The sequence below is a fragment of the Microcebus murinus genome, chromosome 4 (assembly GCF_040939455.1).
Source record: "Microcebus murinus isolate Inina chromosome 4, M.murinus_Inina_mat1.0, whole genome shotgun sequence".
Lineage (NCBI taxonomy): Eukaryota > Metazoa > Chordata > Mammalia > Primates > Cheirogaleidae > Microcebus > Microcebus murinus.
Window position 1 is genome coordinate 52,751,832 of NC_134107.1, and position 20,046 is coordinate 52,771,877.

General features: G+C 34.5%; 1 protein-coding gene across 2 annotated transcripts in view; it reads left to right on the top strand.

Moving 5' to 3' along the window:
- STK33 (serine/threonine kinase 33) overlaps positions 1–20,046 on the top strand; it is a 161,572-nt gene that overhangs the window by 105,002 nt on the left and 36,524 nt on the right. For both annotated transcript variants that reach the window (XM_076002196.1, XM_012783956.2), the window contains exons 8-13: positions 2,663–2,801; positions 4,973–5,061; positions 7,159–7,243; positions 11,482–11,557; positions 17,292–17,404; positions 17,840–17,925. In XM_076002196.1, coding sequence (XP_075858311.1) covers positions 2,663–2,801; positions 4,973–5,061; positions 7,159–7,243; positions 11,482–11,557; positions 17,292–17,404; positions 17,840–17,925 — 588 coding nt within the window. The remainder of the gene's footprint in view (positions 1–2,662; positions 2,802–4,972; positions 5,062–7,158; positions 7,244–11,481; positions 11,558–17,291; positions 17,405–17,839; positions 17,926–20,046) is intronic.

Sequence of the window (20,046 nt, forward strand, 5' to 3'; positions counted from 1 at the left end):
TGAAGACTTGAGGAGCTTTCTCTCTGTACAGCCTTCTCCTCTTTGATACTCTGTCCTGTGAACTTTAGTTCTCTTGGCCTTCCTGAACTCCCAGCTTTACCTCCTCAATTCATGGAGTTGCTGGGCTCCGCTTGGATTCTCCCTCCCTCTTCTATTGTCTGGAAGTCTTTCTAGATAGTGAGCTAGGATAATCATATGTTTACCCTCTCTCAGGTATCACTACTCTACGCTGCCTGATGTTTAATGTCTGAAAATTGTTTTGTTTTTTTAAAAATATATTTTGCCTAGTTCTTAAGTCATTTCAGGTGGGACAGTAAGTCTGGACTCTGGTGCTACATCATGAGCACTAATAGGACTCTAAATTTAGAATAGTTCAGAAATAGAAAGTAAAAGAAATTGCCATTCATTTTTTGTTTGTTTGTTTTTAATGTATGGCTTAGCCCTTAATTCATATACATCAGATCTGTCTCCTCTGCCCCGTATACACTCACAAAAATATAGGCCTTCTATTGAAGCCATCTTAAGGATTAAGGGAAATTGCTGGCTAATTGGTTTTGCCATGGCAGTATCATCTAGGATGACTATGCTTTGGTTTCTTGTGAGTTTGAATGTTCTCCAGGTCTACACAATTATTTCTAAGAATTATAAAAAGACTTACTTTGTAACTTTTATTGATATAACTTTGATCAACTTACATATTTAAAGTGGACATTAACTTATATTGTAAGTACTGCTAATGCAACTTTTCCTTTCAAATAGTTCACTTACCGTTTCATGCACCAGTGGTCTGTACAGTGCTATCAATGGAAAAAATATGGTACAGTTCAAAAGCTTATTTATATATTTGACTTTGTAGTTACTTTCGAAATTCTAAAGCAGCCTGAAGTTCAGTAAATTAGAATTGTGGCTGTAGAAAGAATGGGTGTTATCCTTCCCTTCCTGTTTTCATATTTACTGATGAAACACACAAGTTGCCTTAGCAGTGCTTGTAGGAAAAGAATCAGATCCCGAAATCTTAAAAACAATAAAAGCCTAGCTGAGTAGGTTAGAATGGAAATGTGGAGGGTACTCTGTGTTTGAATAGCAAGATGTGTGAAAAAGACTTGTGTTTTAGTTGACTGTGAATCTTTTTGACTCACTAGATGATTTGATTGTTAGAATACCTAAAGTGATCTTATTAATAAAATGCCTCAACAGAAACAGAATATAGTGGAAGAGGCATTTTGTCCATGACTTCTTAACACTCACACCCAGTTAGTCACTGAGTCTCACTATTTCTTCCCTGTAGGTATTTTTTACATCTTTTTCCTACCCTTCTTGTCTCTATTCTGTGCCTCATATCCACCCTCTATAAACTGAGATCAACATATTACAGCCTGCGAGCCAAATCTGGCCTGCTACCTGTTTTTGTGTGGCCCATAACATAAGTTTTTTACATTTTCAAGTGGTTGCAAAAAATGTAAATGAGTAATATTTCATGATATGTGAAACTCAAATTTGATGAAGCTCAAATTTCAGAGTCTATAAATACAGTTTTGTTGTGTTGTTTATGGCTGCTTTCATGCTGTAGCAGTAGAGTAGTTGTGAAAGAAACTGTATGGCCTGCAAAGCCAGTAATATTTTCCACTGAGTCTGGCCTTTAAAGAAAAAGTTTGCTGAGCCCTGTTTTATATTATGGCTAGAGTGTTCATTTAGAAATGCACAATGGTAATATCATACACCTCCTGCTCCAGACACCAGCTTAAAAATCTTCAGTGGCTTCTTATTGCATATGTGAAAAATCCATACCCCTTAGCATGAAATCCAAGACTCTTTAAAACCTGGCATCAACCTGTTCATTCTAGCCTCACCTCTCACCAGTCTCTACTCTTCTCTACCCTACCAAGTTCTCAATGCTGTTAACACTGAGATACCTGTTATTCTTTTAACAGCCAGTGCTATTTCCAGCTTTGGAGTTTTTGCAAATACCATGTGCTCTGCCTGTTCTTTCCCACATTTCTACCCATAAATTCCTATCCAGAAATCCAGACCTGCCTCTAATGTTGCTCCTCAGTGAGCATTCTTTAGGCAGAGGCTGCCCCTCCTCTGTAACCCCATGGCATTTTGGGCCATTAGTGCTTATCACATGATAATGTATAACTATTTGTGAGCTTTTTGAGGATAAATATGTCTTGGCCGGGCATAGTGGCTCATGCCTGTAATCTTAGCACTTTGGCAATCCGAAGTAGGAGGTTCACTTGAGGCTGGGAGTTTGAGACCAACCAGCCTGAGCAAAATGCAGAGACCCTATCTCTACAAAAATCTAGAAAAATTAGCTAGGTGTCATGGGACACATCTTAGTCCTAGCTACTCCAGAGACTGAGGTAGGAGGATCACTTGAGCCCAGGAATTGGAGGTTGCAGTGTACTATGATGATGCCACTGCACTCTAGCCTGGGCAACAGAATGAGACCCTGTCTCAAAGAAAAAGAAAAAAACACTATGTCTTATTCTTCTTTGTTTCTCCAGTATCCACTACAGTATCTTGTATATAATAGATAATAAATACTTTTAAATGAATAAATTGATTGAGATTATGATTATGTACACAATATATAACATTTTAAAGATTCCCAGGTATATAATTTGCACTCTCTCTCTCTCTTTTAAATATGTAATATCAGAAAATGTACCTTGTGTTGGAGCTTTGTGAGGATGGAGAACTCAAAGAAATTCTGAATAGGAAAGGACATTTCTCAGAGAATGAGACAAGGTTGATCATTCAAAGTCTTGCATCAGCTATAGCATATCTTCACAGTAATGGTAAGAAGAGATCATTCAACTCATTGGATCCATGAATGCAGATATTACTTTTGTTTAAGGGTAATTGTATTGTGGATTCATAGTCACATAAATAATACCTGCTAACAGAAGATTTTAATTTAAAAAATTTTCCTTTTAAACTTTTTAATAAACATTTTAATTAGAAACAATGCATGTATACAATATATTTGTACATGGACAAGGCTGAAATTATGAACATTTTTATTCAATAGTTTGAAAAGCAGCTAATATTATCAAATCAAAAGTAGACAAATCTATGACAAGATGAAATTTCTAAAACACTTATATATTAATAATAACATTAAAAATCTATATGTTCTAGGGTTTTTTCCGTCTTTTTAGACTTTATTTTTAGCCATTTCAGGTTGGCAGCAAAATTGAGCCAGACATACAGAGATTTTCCATATACCCCCTGCTGCTGCACATCAAGTCTCTCCCACTATCAAAACCCACCACTAGAGTGGCGTATTTGTTACAATTGATGAGCCTACATTAACATACAACTATAGTTTACATTAGGATTCACTCTTGGTGGTGTACACTCTATGAGTTTTGACAAAAATATAATGACATTTATCCACCACTATACTATCATACAGAGTAGTTTCACAATACTTTAAAAATCACATTAAAAATATTCTGATTATTCTAATTGTTTTATTGGTATTACTGCTGCTGCTTTTCCTCAGGCTCCTCTTTTTTTTTCCTTCAAGGTTGGTTTGGCTTACATGCGACTTTAGAACCTTCTCATTTTACAGATGAGAAAAACCTTTGTTCCAGAGAGGTGCAGTGGCATGGTTTGGTGTTGCAGAGCTGGTACTGGGACCCAGTGGTTCATTCAGCAGATATTTCCTGAGCACCTATTGCATTGTGATTGGTCCTAGAGTAATAAAAATTAAAAGACAAGGCTCCTGCCCTTCAAGGAATTCAGGCTGGTGGGAGATTGAGAATGGAAAAAAAATGTAATTGAACATGATAATATCTCTAATGGAAAGCTATATAAAGTGCAAGGGGCATAGGAGTATAAGTGCCTCATTTGGTTTGGAAAGTCAGGAAAGAATTCACAGAGTAAACAATATTTGATCTGAAGAATACAAAGTCAGAAAAAAATGGGCAGGCTTTCCAGGCAGAAGGAAAAAGTTTGCAAGGGCTTAATATTAGGCTCATGTCAATAATTCCAAACAAAATCTTAATAGCATTTTTCATGAAACTTGATAAGATTATTCTAAAGTGGGTGAGAATAGCCAAGACAACAATGAAAAAAAAAAGAACAATGGAGGTAATGCCTTATCAAGAATCAAAACATGAAGATATATTATTTAAAACTGTGTGGTATTTATGTAAGAAGAGATAAGAAGAGCAATAAAAACAATAAAAATTCTGAAAAGAAAGCCTGGGAATTGTGTAAGGGAACTATAAATGATTAGGTATAATTTACAATCCAGGGCTTGTTCAACTATGTTTTTCTAGCAATTGTATCTGTAACTTTTTAAGTCTAGGGAAATAATTGCTATGGATATAAACTGAATTAGTTATTTGTAAAGGAAATGTTTGGTACATGATTATTTGCATGTGTGTAAAAATCCTACCTGAGTTCTGACATGTTTAACTGGAGATTGTGTGTCTCAGGGACTCTTGTTTGTTTGGTTTTTATCTTAGCACATAAAGAGTAGGAAAATTTGTGTTGACATAGAAAAATACACTGAAATAAGAATAGTTGGTATGTATATAGCCAAGTTTCAGTGTGTTAAGATGTTGATGTTGACGGTAACATATGCATAGAAGCACAGAAGTAATCTTCTATTTGAAGACCTAAGTATGTGGGAAACTTTGCCGGGTTTGTGACTAAGATTATTCGATAGGATCTTCCTTCACACTCATCAGGCCACTCATCTTGAAGAGCAGCCAGTTGGAGGAGCAGGGGAATGGGTAGAGATGAAGGAGTCAGAGGAAATGGCTACTTATGGTTAGAAATGTGGGGAAAGAGGTTTATAAATATGATAGAACAGGGCAAAATTATGCTTTTATCCCTCCTCAAATTTTCCAACAGTGGATATTAATTTGTCAAATATATTCATTTTTTTCTATTTGTATGCCCTCTATTTTTCCATCATTCATTTCATTTGATTTGTTGTTTATTTTCTTGGTAGATATTGTACATAGAGATCTAAAACTGGAAAACATAATGGTTAAAAGCAGCTTTATTGATGATAACAATGAATTAAACTTAAACATAAAGGTAAGATATTAGAAATGGTGGTACATATTTTCCTATAAACAGTTTGATAGCAAAGTGGCAAAGTACATCTTCTTGTTAGATACATTTTGGTAGCTTTTGAGCAGCCAGAAAATAAGTGGCTTGTGCTAAAAAGTAAACATTTCACAAAAGAGGTTGTAACTGATACGAATAATTTTACAAGTTAAGTGGTGCTTTTAAATGTGTTTTTTTAAAGTACACATTCATTTGGATAGTTCTAAATCATTAGTTAATAGCAAGCAAACAGACATTCTGAATTCTAATTAATTTTAAAATTATATCTGGTAATTTGATGTAAATGTGTTACAGATTTAGAAAAGAACATACTTTGGCTGTGCTTTTGATACAAAGTTAATTCTAAAGTCTGTGTTTCTTATTGAAAATTTTCCTATGTATTAATATTTATGTCCTAGGCACAATTAATGTACCAAGTGTTTATTCTTTTTTTTTTTTTTTTTTTTTATCGTAGAACATGCAGAAAACCAAGTGTTTATTCTTGAAGATTTTATTCAAATTAAGTGTTTGTTAATGTCAAATGATAGGATACATTATTTATTATTTAGCACTTTTATAGTGGCTGCTTTCAAAACAAATGAATGAATGAATTTAGGAATAAAATGTCTGTGAATAACTTGCTCTGTTGCAGAAGTTAAATCCCTATATAAGTATAAATAGATTTAAAAGCATTGTTCATTTACCCAAGTAAATGTTCTCAAATAGTCTCATTGTAATCTCCTTGAGGGCAGGAATTACTATGACAATAGTCCCATTGTAATGTCCATGAGGGCAGGAATTATGTATATCTTAGTCACCTGGTATATGTGCTCAATTAATATTTGGTGAATGAAGACATAGATGCTCTCCAAAGAATTAAATTGGATTGTGAAACATTTTGTATATTTTGTATGTCTGTATGGATTTTCTGTAGAGAAAGATACGTATCATATATTCCAAGTGGAATATTTATGTAAACTCCTGGAGAAATTGATTCTTGATTTATCTATTTAGAAAAATAGTGATATCACATGTTAATAGAAACATTTTCTTACTCCATAAGTCATTGAAAACTTTGTAGTCGATATTTGTGGACCAAGAGCCTATATTTGATTGTATATCAAAAGAGCCTATATTTATTGATCAATAAATGTGCCTGTTTTTCTGCTTTTAGTCCAAGGGTGTTCCAACTTGGGAGATAATTCCAAGGGTACAAACTGAATATTTAATAACCAAATGTTTAATGACCAAGCTTTAGAACTGAGCAGAAAGACTATAGTTGCAGCAGCAGGTCTCCAGTGAATTTGTAGTTAATACTGTGTTGTTGTGGATTTTCCCTGTTAATTTGCTTCTCATAGTTTTTAATAGTGCAGTAATTGTTTTAATTAGTATACTCTAGAAACACAAAGGAAATAATAGTAAAGAAAAGATAGCATTTACCAATTATAAATAATTTTTTAAAAGGGGAATTTCAGTGAGCCCTGACAAGGATAATGATTTGCATTTATAAAAGTGCTTTAAACTGGAACATAACTTGATTCTTGGGAAAATAGATAATAAATATACTAAGGCCAGAATGTATTTTACAGTGAGATAACTATTTTTTTAAAAAACTTCTTTTTTTTATTTTTATTTTAATTTTTTTTTATTTCTGCATATTATGGGGGTACAGATTTTAAGGTTTCAATAAATGCCCTTTCCTCCCCTCCTCCCACAAGTCTGAGTTTCCAGCATGACCATCCCCCAGTAAAAAACTTCTTTATCTGAAAAAAGTTAAATGCCTTCTTTCAAGATACAACTTCCTATGTTGAACTCGTGAATTTAATTAGAAGGCATAAACAATCAAATCATGGGTGTTCTCTCAAGCTTTCAGAAAACAAGCTTCTCTTTACCAAGTTTCTTCTTCATATGGACATGTGGGTAGGAGGGGAAAGGCAAGGGTGTTATTAATAATGCACGTAAAGTCTTCCCACCCCCAAGAACTCCTGAATTTGATGCAAGTGGAATGTGGTGAAAGTCCTATCTTCAGAATGGGTGAGCTCTGGGGCAGGAAAACAGGTGATTATGCTGAATTTCTTCTCCTAGGTGACCGATTTTGGCTTAGCAGTCAAGAAGCAAGGTAGGGGTGAAGCCATGCTGCAGACCACATGTGGAACTCCTATCTACATGGGTAAGTTAGTAGACTTAAAATGAGTTTTTATGTGTAAAAAAGTAGAGCAGCTAATATGCATTACAATTTGAACAATTTGATTTTGCCATCATCACTTAATGGCCCTTGGATGAGCTTCTTTTTTTCTTAGGTCAAATAATTTTAATTGTTTAGCATTTTACTCATAGTCCCTACCTTTAAAGATTTTTGTAATTTTTGTTACTTTTCTAGGCTATTCTTAAAGTTGTTTATACCTTAGGTAATCATACCCCAAACTCAATTATTGTTTTTGTTTACTAATGCTAAAATCATGTGTGTGTTTTGCTTTTTTGTATTTTTTATCCAATTTCATTGTCATCAATTTTTCATAAAGTACTGATTAATATATTTTGTAAAACATTTCCTATTTTTCTAAATGTGATTTTTAACAGTTTTATCAAATTTTAATTTGAATACCATAAAAGATGTAAATACAATGATTTTTCATACATTCACAGGATTGTGTAACCATCATCACAATCCAGTTTTAACACTGGATTGTGCAAAGTTCCCTCATGTCCATTTGTACTCATTCTCATTCCCATCCTAGCCCCCAGGTAGCCACTAATCTCTCTAGATTTGCCTTTTTTTCTCTCTAAATTTGCCCTTTCTTGGGCAGGTTGTCTCTAGATTTGCCTTTTCTGGACACTTCACATAAATAGAATCATACAACATGTAGTCTTTTTGTCTGGCTTACTTTCACTTAGTGTAATGTTTTTGAGATACATTCCTGTTGTAACATGTATCTGTCATCTGTTCTATGTATTGCCCATGCCCAGCCAACTCTGCATTTATTATTTGTCTTTTTCATAGTTTCTACATCTGTATAATAGAAATAATATCATTCATTTATAAAGTTTTTTTGGAAAGAAAAGCCAGGCATGGTGGCTCATACCTGTAATCCCAGCACTTTGGGAGGCTGAGGCAGGAGGATCACTAGAGGCTAGGAGTTCAAGACCAGCTTGGGCAACATAGCAAGACCCCATCTCTATAAAAATAATTTTGTTTTTGAGGACCTGCTTTGTGTCAGACATTATTCTAGGTGTATTACAAATAGAACAGTGAACAAAACATAAGAATGTTTTGCCTTCATGGAGCTTAAAATTCTTTTGGTACAAACATTAAACAAGTTTTAAAAATCTAGTATTTTAGGGAGAAGTACTAAGGACAAAAGATAAAACAGGGAGGGAGATAGGAAGTATTGAGGATGAAAATATCCTTCATATTAGGTTGACATGAGAATTAAATGAGAGAATATATGTAAAGTGCTTAGCACAGTGTCTGACACTCAGTGCTCAATTTTGACTCTTGTAATAATGTGATTTTTTCTTCTTGATCAAATTTGTTAGTGGTTAGGACAATTTCTTGGGCTTTTTAGGAAGTAGCTCATATCTACTGCTATTTGGATTGCTTTTTTTTCCTGCTTTTATCTTTCTGAATTCCTTCTTTCTGTTTTATTTTGGTTTATTTTTTAACTCCCCAAGTTGAATGCTTATTTATTTTCAGTCTTCTTATTTTCTAATAAGAGCATTTAAGGCTGTATGTTTTCCTCTGAGTACTTCTTTGACTATTTCTTTTGCAATATAGTATTCTAATCATGATTTATCTTATACTATAATTTTAGTTTTCTTCTCTAATCCAAAAATTATTTAGAAGTGCTTTTAGAATTTTTCCAGGTAGTTGGGATATATTTGTTGCTCATGTGAATGCACCTAGCTTTTTAGTTTTTCTGTCTGGTTTTCTTCATTGTAGTAGACAATTGTATCTTAAAGGTTTTCAACTTTTAGGAATTTTCTTTGTGATTGAACACAAGATCCGTTTTATAAATGTTGTGCTGGGTATTTTAAAAGTATGTATACCTGATTCATTGAGCTTAAAAATTGGTGTGTGTGTGCTTATTGAATCAAATGTGATACCTTTGTGATTCAGATTTTCCATATTGTTAGTTTATTTTTGCTTGCTACTTCTGTTGCTCTCTGAGAGACAGAGAGAGAGTTATTAAAGTCATTCACCAAGATAGGGCTCTGACACATTTTTTTGAATGTTAGTAGATTAAAAACCTCCTACTTTATAGAAATATAATTTACATACAATAAAATGCACAAATTTTAAGCATAAAGTTCAATGAGTTTTGACAAATGCATTCGCTTGTGTAACCACCACCATAATCAAGATACAGAACATTTCTATTACCCTGTAAAGTTCCTTTGTGTCCCTTTAGCGAACCCCCGCCCAGATCCCAGTAACCACTGGTGATTTCTATTACCACAGCTCAGATTTGCTTATCTAGAAGTTTACATAAATTGAATCATACAGTACGCACTCTTTTGTGTCTGTCTTCTTCTGTTTCACATAATGATTTCGAGACTAATCCATGTTTATTCATCTTTATTGCTGAGGAGTATATCTAGTTCATTGCCTTTTTGCCTACTTGATGTATAAAGTTTTGAAACTGTTTTATCTTATTTGGATTCTGTTCATATCCCCCTGCTGGCAAAAGACATCTGGTCTGTAGTTACATGGGGAAAATATATTCAAGCACCCTGAGTTTTATACCTGCTTATTAGTTGTCTACACTGATAACAAGTGAGAGAACAAGAGAAAAGACAGATGGTTTGTGGAGCTTTGCTGACTTCCTAAACAGCTCCTTGGCAGGTACTCTGGCCTCTGCCTTCCTGTGAGAGCTGTGATGACAGTGCAAGTAGAAATGCCCCTGGTAATTAAGATGACTGTGAAAGAGTGAAGACCAGAAATTCCTGGTCTCTGCTGTGTGATGTGCCCATATGGAGATCCTTCATTGAATCTAATCACAAAATTTGCCCTTGTCATAGACATATAGCCATAGAACGACTTGAACTTTAATGATTAAATATTCAAAGATTTTAAGTAGAGTTAAAGAATATAAGTATTTAATAGTTGCTTAAAGGAAAATATTAATTAGTTAATTTTCAATCATTTGAAGACTAATTACTCAGTTTGTTAGTTATCTATAATTTAGCCTTTTCTCACTTTTTTTCTGTTTATCTTTTGACCCGTTTTGGTTGCTTTTTCATTCCTTTTATCAATAGAGGAAAAAAGAGAAATGAAGTTCCATTTACTTGTTATTATAAAAGGGCAGGGTGGATGTGTGTGTGTGTATGTGTGTGTAGGTGGGGGAAACTGAAACTGTTTTCTGAAATAAAAGCATATCTTTTACATGGGAGGAACTGTGTAGCTGTCACTTAATATGTATCTGAAAGTCACTTAATATGTATCTGAACTTTAGTTTCTTCATTGGCTAAGGGGGTCAAATGCCTACATATTCATCTCAAAGGATTCTTAGCATAATTTATACAAATAATCTATAAAAAAAGCACTTGTAAATTTTAAAGTCCTATTGAAATATATACATATCTTTTATGTTTATGTTTATTACTGTTTTCTTTGAAGAAAAATATTTGATCCCTTGCTATAGAGGTATAATAGACATATTCCTGCAATATCATTTGTGACTTTTTAAAAAACTAGCCATTACAAAAAAAATCTGATTGTTAAAAAATATGCTACATTATAGTAAAAAACATGTGCTTCTATGGGAAGGTTTTTTAAAGACCTTTGTAAAGCAAGGAGCACAGAACTGGGGAGTCATGACTGCCTGTATCTTAGTCTGTGTCCTGCAACAGGCTGGCTTTTTGATCCAGTCTGATAGGAGCTCTCTTTTTGTCTTGGTTTTCTCATTTAATAATATAGAAAATAATTCATATTCTGTAGTAGGGGTATTGTGATATTATTATTCTTTTACTAAAGTGATTTATAACCATTTATCTTAGTTTTTCTGTGAGTCTAGACTTCCATGTATTGGGCTTGCTTTTATATTACATGCACTTAAGGCATATATTCAATTTTATTGTAGGAAAGGATTAAGATATTGTTGTCTTCTACTATAACTATACAATCTTTACAAAATCATTTCTTAACAATTTCAAGAGAATAAAGAGTAGTACATTCAGTTTTACAGTTTATGCTATTGTTCCATCAGAGGCTAAATGTTAGGAATGAAGATACAGTGACATCAGTTGTTAAGGCCTGTACATTATTCACTTAACATCTGCTATTGGTTTTTTTTTCCTTGTGGGGGAATAAATTACAACATATCAGAACATTTTTCATGCTTTGTGTTTAAGCATTTAAAAGTCATTTATTGTATTATTAATATTATTTTATTTCTGCTTGTTTGGCAGCCCCTGAAGTTATCAATGCCCATGACTATAGCCAGCAGTGTGACATTTGGAGCATAGGTGTCATAATGTACATTTTGTAAGTAGTCTGCTAAATGTACAGTTTAAAATGAATGGATAGTTTCTAACAGTAGAACGATAAATATTTTAAATTAAAACTAAATAATATATATATATTTTTAAAGTGATTTAAAAACCAATTGGGAAGTCATTTTAAAAGCTCTCTTATTAGTTGTCAGGTACATCCCTTAGGTTTTTCCTTAATACTATAAATTTATAACTTTCAGTTTTACTGTTCATTGATCTATAAATGCAACAATGCACTATGCGATCTGAGCAAAATGAAAAACTGTCTTTAATACCTTCCTAATCCCTTGCTACAAAGCAGACTTATAGCCCACCAAGTACAAAGAGGTACTGCAACCTGGTACTAGATCTACCCATATAGACATAGCATAGGTGGCAAGTGGGCAGTAACTAGGTAGAAGTTCATTCAGGATCTAGAGACTATTCTGTAGTTCCCTGTTCTCTTAATGCTACCAAATACCTCAGTTATTGTTATTCTTTCTTCTCTCTCACTCTCAAGATTCAGTGAAATCCCATGTCCTGTTCATTTTTACTTTCAAGTATCCTCACCTATTCTTTGATTTCTCTTCACCTGTATTATTTCTCCTTATGATCTCTTTTCAAGAATACTACAGGGTCTTACTGACTGTTCTCCCTGTCTCTGGTCACCCTCCCCAGTTTGCCCTTTACACTGCTGTCAGGGTTTTCCTTCTAAGTCACAAATCTGATCATACTATTTTCCTGATTAAAAACCTCTGATAATTATTTTTCCTACAGAAGAATATCTGAGCATCCTAGCATGTCATGGCATAGCAAGTCATTCATAACCTGACTCCAGCATGCCTTTCCAGTCCCAGTCTGGATGTGTGTTCCTGCGCACTACCCCATGCTGTGGTGATTCTAGGCCGCTCTCCATTATTCAGACACACCCTGTGTTGCATGTCTCTGGGGTGTGTGTGGGTGGGTGTGTCTTCTTTTTCTTCCCTATAATCCTCTCTACTGCCACCCTATCCTCCCAGCAAATTTACTACATTTATCATGTATATACTCTCTCACACTCCACAGAGGATTTTAAAGCCACATATAAAAATGCATGCAAGGCCGGGCGCGGTGGCTCACGCCTGTAATCCTAGCACTCTGGGAGGCCGAGGCAGGCGGATTGCTCAAGGTCAGGAGTTCGAAACCAGCCTGAGCAAGAGCAAGACCCTGTCTCTACCATAAATAGAAAGAAATTAATTGGCCAACTAATATATATATATATAAAAAAAAAAATTAGCCGGGCATGGTGGCGCATGCCTGTAGTCCCAGCTAGTCGGGAGGCTGAGACAGCAGGATTGCTTGAGCCCAGGAGTTTGAGGTTGCTGTGAACTAGGCTAATGCCACGGCACTCACTCTAGCCTGGGCAACAAAGCGAGACTATGTCTCAAAAAAAAAAAAAATGCATGCAGAACAGTAATGTTAAAAGAAAAAATAATAAAATAGGAAGATTTGCACATATGTAAATTTGATGGAATTAATTGTTCACTTTTATGTGTTCTCACAATACTTCTAAAAACTAGATTATAACATTGTCATATTATCATAGATATGTTGTATTTGTTTTTCTTATTCATAATTCCATGCAGGACAGAGATTTTAGATTATTCATATTTATATTCCTGGTATCTGGTACAGTAGTAGGCACATATTCAGTGCTCAATATATTTATTAAATTGAATTAAAGTGAATTGTCTGAGGGGTGTTCTGAAAAGTTAGCAACCAACCATTGTTCTGCCTCTTGGTGAATATGAACATTTTTATGTTGATGCAACATTAGTTTTATGGCCATATTGAAGATTTCACTATGTACTACCTCTTCCAGATCATTTCTAAATATTGACATCACAGTAGTTACATTTTCAGAGTTCTGTGAAATGGAATACATAGACAGTAGAAATTGGATGATGTGATTGTAGCTGTAGCTTAGCTGGTCAACATACATCATTGCTTAGATTAAACAAAGTATAAATGTATTCATAAAGTTTTTGATCATTGTTTTCTGCTGATTAGAATCATAGTGCAAAACACTCTGAGCCTTAGTCTTTAATTAAAATATAACTATTTTAAATTAGTCTTTTGTACTGTCAGGACTTTCTAGACAACACAAGTCAAACATGATATGTGTAATCTAATATTACACAATTTGTGTGGTGTTTGATGCCTTCTTAGTTTGATTTTGGTGTTAAGGGAGGTGAATGTATTACATATCTTTAAAAAATCTTTCTCTTTTTTAAAGATATAATTTAAAATTTTCTTCCTCAGAATATGGCTGCATATCATCATAATGATGTCTTCTTTTCTTTACAGTAGACTCTTACTTAGCTAATTAGTGCCTATTCATTAATCTGTCTGAGCCCAGTGGTGTTACAGAGAATTTCCTTCACCAAGAGCACTAACATACCTTCTCCAGGGACATTATTTTCTTGTTTATCCATTATCTCTGATTCATTGCTACCTAATTGGACAATGATAGCATATTTTCTCAAGGTGAAATCAACATAAATAAATATTCTTTATGGTTACTGTCCTCTGCTGTTTTGATTCCTATGAATGCAACAGAAAATAAAAGGAAGACTTTAAGAGGCATTTTTCATGTCTTGGATTCCCTTTTCTGGATGTGCATAAAATTGCTGTCATAAAATTTCATATGCTGCTGATTGACCAACCATTAGATACGTTTTTGCATAAGTAAAATTGCAAAGGACAGAAAAAAGTGGAATTTTAAAATGTAGCCCTTAAGCTATGGTTGTATGCTAGTCAGGCAATGTAGGGACAGCTAAGAAATTGGTGGATGTGCATATCACTGCTTGATAACAGGCTCAATGAGCTGGGCCTTTTCTGGCCTTTACTTGTTATAATAGATAGTAATTGCCCATAAGGCCATGTTTCTGGACTTTTTGTTTTCTATTGCTTTTTTTAAAATTTCATTTTAAACTAAACAGATGCAAGGTGAGTAAGATGAGCGAGAGAAGGATCTGAATGAGCTAGAGAAATAAAAAGTATTAAAATAAGAGTTTGCAGAACAATTTGATAAATGCTAATCTCTTAACAAGAACCTATTGGTAAATGAAAAACTCTGTTGTACAGCCTAATTTGATAAACTATTACGATGAAAGCACTTTTCCCTGAGAAAGTGATCATCATCATTATTATCATGAAAAATATTTATCAAATTTTGACTTATTCAGAAAATGTTCCTGAGTCAGATTTTTAGAGAACTTAAAAATGTAACTTAAGAAAAGCAGTAGGGCAAAGAACATGAACAGAAACTTTTCAAAAGAAGACAAAATAATAGCCAGCAAACATATAAAAAATGCTCAACATCTCTAATCATTAGGAAAATTCAAATCAAAACCACAATGATGCCGGGCGCGGTGGCTCACGCCTGTAATCCTAGCTCTCTGGGAGGCCGAGGCGGGCGGATTGCTCGAGGTCAGGAGTTCGAAACCAGCCTGAGCAAGAGCGAGACCCCGTCTCTACTATAAATAGAAAGAAATTAATTGGCCAAATAATATATATAGAAAAAATTAGCCGGGCATGGTGGCGCATGCCTGTAGTCCCAGCCACTTAGGAGGCTGAGGCAGAAGGATTGCTTGAGCCCAGGAGTTTGAGGTTGCTGTGAGCTAGGCTGATGCCACGGCACTCATCCTAGCCTAGGCAACAAAGCGAGACTCTGTCTCAAAAAAAAAACAAAAAAAAACCACAATGATATATCACCTAACCCCAGTGAGATTGGCCTTTATCAAAAAATCTCAAAACAACAAATGCTAGTGAGGATGTGGAGAGATAGGAATACTTTTACACTTCTGGTGGGGCTGCAAATTAGTACAACCTCTGTGGAAAAGAATTTGGAGATACCTCAAAGAGCTAAAAATAGAAATACCATTTGATCCAGCAATAGTACTATTAGGCATCTACCCAAAGGAACAAATGACATTCTATAATAAAGACAATCTGTACTCGAATATTTATGGCAGCACAATTCACTATTGCAAGGATGTGGAAGTAACCCAAGTGCCCATCAATCCATGAGTGGATTAATAAAATATGGTATATGTGTACAATGGAATACTACTCAACTATAAAAAATGACGGTGATCTAGCACCTCTTATATTTTTCTGGATAGAGCTTGAGCCCATCCTCCGAAGTGAGGTATCACAAGAATGAAAGAATAAGCATCACATGTACTCGCCATCAAATTGGCACTAACTGATCAATACTAAGATGCTCACGTGGTAGTAATAGTCATTGGGGGGGTGGGTAAACTCACAACTAATGAATGCAGTGAGCATTGTAGGGGGGAAGGACATGCCTCAAATCATGGCTTGGGTGTGGCAAAGTCATAATATGTAACCAAAATGTTTGTACCCCCATAATATCCTGAAATAAAAAAAGTTAGAAATTATTATACTATGTACAGAATAAACTTGCAATGTAAGAAGTGCAATGGAATTATGCCATTTTATTCTTTCAGTAATAAAGTAGAAAATATCCTAAGAGCTGAAGAATAGACTTACAGAGTTGCCTCTGTAATGAGTCTAACTTCAACTTCTGTGTAGTTGTCCTTGGGCAAATCTGGCTGTTGTCTACAGGATTGCCCTCAGATGTTGGAGTTGACAATATTGATGATGGCTAACAGCTGTTGAGAATATACGATGAAGAACTAAACTCAATTTTTAAGCATTTTCTTGTAGTTTTGGCTTAGGTCACCTATTAAAGTACTGGATTTCAACGTTTGGGGGATAGACATGCTTGAAGCTCTTACTCGAGGGGGGAGGGGGGCATAGGCAATATATATAACCTTAACACTTGTACCCCCATAATACGCTAAAAAAAAAAGTACTGGTTTTATAGGCTTGCCATGTTGTATTAAAAGATTCTAAAGATGCATAGTTCCTGTATCATAGAATGTGCAAACCCATGTTTACTTTATACACACTGCTCATGATTGGTTGTTATGTATACTCAGCTCTCAACCTTTTCAGACTGAAGGATCAAATTATCATCTGATTTTCCACTTCCAGACCTTCTTAATTTTTATACAACTTTTGAGAGTTGTAGCCATTTTAATGGCTTTTTGGCTTTGACTCAGAGCCCATAAAAATTCCCAGGATTATTCTTGGTTTATTTTTATTGTTACATTTGTATAATATTTCACTATGGATATACATTTGTATGGTATTTTATTATGGATTGAATTCTTACATGGTCATTAGACTCTGATAACTCTCATTAGACTGATAACTCATTGTATATTTCCTTAAGTCCACTTTGCTTTATATACCTTAAAGCATTACCTTACCCTTGCTCACACCAAATTATGTCTCCTCTGTTAGCTGCCACTATTATTGTGCACTTGAACTCACCTTTCTGTATTTTAACCCCAGTTAAGCTTAGCTTAACTGGGGTTAAAAGCTTTCCCCACCTGGAAGAGCTTTGGGTAATTTGTAAATCTGGAGATTTCAGTGTATACATGTATATTTCTTCTACTAGGTAATTTCTCTCAATATTGAGACAAGAACCTAGCACTGATCTTAGAAAATCCTATAGTTTCCATTTCCACATTCAAGGAGGTATTCATCTCTTCCTATCCTTCCTTAAATATGAAGCACCACTACTTACTTCCAAGTCCTATGGAAACTTAATTTTTAACAGCCTTATTTTGATTATTTTTTAAAAAAAATTAAAGTGGTCATGTTTGTTGTAGATTATGTGGACAACCACCCTTTTTGGCAAACTCAGAAGATAAGCTTTTTGAGTTAATAAAAAAAGGAGAACTACGTTTTGAAGATCCAATCTGGGATTCCGTAAGTGATAGTGGTAAGTATAGACTTATTATTATTTACTAAAGCTAATATAAGAAAGTTGGCTGATAATTCAAATGTTTGTTTAGTCATTAAATTTACATGTGGAAATAAATACTATTTATTTGTGGAAATAGTGATATCTTCACTGTGATTGTTCATAGTCAAAGCTTCCACAAAAACAGAAAATAATATATTAAAAATTAAGGAGAAAATTTATTGATCATCTAGCCAATTTTTACCATGACCATTAAACTAGGTAATCCAGGCAATAAAACTTCATGTTAGGTTTTAAACTTTATTTATTAGGCATTTATACTGGTGGTATTTACTGTATACTTGGCATCTTTCCTTCATATTATGCAGACCTAATCCTAATTAAATTGGAAAATGTATTATATTAATTGTAGTTGAGATAAATAAGATTTTCAGAATTTTCCCTTATTTGCAGCTAAAAGTGTTTTGAAACAACTTATGAAAGTAGACCCTGCTCACAGAATCACAGCTAAGGAACTACTAGATAACCAGTGGTTAACAGTAAGTTACAGTATTACTTTTTCCCCCTTTCTTTCTGACATGCTACCATTGCTCATGTCTTTTCATTTTGCCTTGTAGTTCTGTACACAGTCTTCTTAAAACAGTCAATTAGTTTCATATTCTGACAAGTTAAAAAAATTGAGTCTTGACACATTTCTGAAATGGGCATTTTCAAACTGTTACAACTGTTACCACAGTTGTTTATATATATTTATAGAGGTTTAAACGATCTTTGCTTCATGAAGCTTTGTCCAATAGAACAGAGCCAAGAAATGTTCATTATTAAAGTTGTGGACCATTGAAGCAGTCTGTATGGTTCAGTGATACAAAGCACTGGAACCTCTCACCTCTCTTTCAACTCTTTGGATGTGGAAATCTCTGGGGACTCAGAAAAGCCAAGGTCTCCAAACAGCAGCTGTTACCTGGCTTGAAATTTTAAGTAGTTATCTACATATTGCTTTCCATTAGACTAAATGTCTCAAGCATACACCCTGTGTCCTACTGCTCTTTATATCCCTACACCTAGAAAAATATTACCTGATCACAGTAGGAACTTTGGAAGAGGCTGCTACCTACCTCTCAATATTTATTCTCTCTTCTGTGGTAATAAGGATCCTGATTTTTAGTTGGAAACATTGCTATCCAGTTAAAAAACTGTACTCCTTGATTGTCTTTGCTAGTGATCATGATGGTCAATGAGATGTAAGTGAAAATGGATGCCATTTCTGGGAAGCATCCTCAAATGCAGAGGATATGGCATTCCCCACGCCCTTCCTCTTTCCTGATAGCTGGTATGCAGATGTGATGGCTGCAATTTGAATAGCCACATTAGACCATAAAGTGGAATCCATAAACTGGGAATGGCAGCGCAACAATGTGCAAGGAGTCGGGGTCAGGGCTGCCCTGCCAACCTTTTACTGCCCACCTCCAGAATTTTTTATGTGAGCAGGAAACGACTTTTGTCATCTTTAAAACACTCTAAAATATGCAGCTGAACCTAATCCCAATTAATACAAAACTCAATAAACAATTGGTGAATATGTGAATGATACAGTAAACAAATAGGTCTGTAGATATTTCAGAAAATGTCTGAGAACTGAGATTGGTGATTACTAGAGCACATGGGAATAGTACTGAGGTATATTCATCTATGAAAAAAATTGTAGATCTATTATTTGCTAGACACTGTTAGGTCCTGGGGACTCATGATATAATCACATGATATTAATTAATTGAAATGTAAATTAATATATGATTATATTCTTTAAAGATCACTCTGACTGTTGGGTAGGAAATGGCTTGGAAATAGGGAATTAGATAGATACTGAAGTAGTATTGTTGAGAGATGATAGTGGCTTGAATAGAGTGGTACCAATAGAGATGAAGAAAAGTACCTGTGAGATAATAAAGGGTATCCCAAAATAAGGGAGGAATAAATGATGACATCTGGATTTTTCTTTAACAACTGATTGCACGGTGGTGCCATTTACTGAGATATGGAAGACTGTAGGAGAAATAGATTTCTTTTCTGGGGCAGGAGTGGTGAATCAAGAGTTCTGTATTAGATATGATAAGTTTAAAATATCTATGTGATATCCACATGGAGCTATCAAATAGATAATTGAATATGTGAGTCTGGAACTGGAGAAGCCTGAGCTGGAAATATAAATTCGAGAATATTGAGTATATAGATGCCATGTAAAGCTATTGGACTGACGGGATGAATTAGGAGGAAAATACAAATAGAGGAAAGAGGCCCCAGCAATATGCCTTTAGGCAGTACAACATTTAGAAGAAGTTAAGATAAGTTTAGGCACAGTAAATACATAGTGGTATCACTCTCCTTTTAAATTCTCTAATTTTCTTTTGGCAATTTCTAATCATTTCTTTGAATAACACTTTTTGTCTTTAAAGGCTAAAAAATAGTCTTTACTCAAGAATGGATTATGACTGCCCTTTTCTATGAATGTGTTGATCTCTCAAAGGATTCTGTACAATAATTATTTCTGGCCTAAAGTAATTGTGCAAATGAGTTAGCAGCTAGATCATTGCAAAGCTGTACCGAGTAGATTTGTAATACAGCAAAATAAAAAACTGTAAAACAGATGGTGTGCCTTAGAA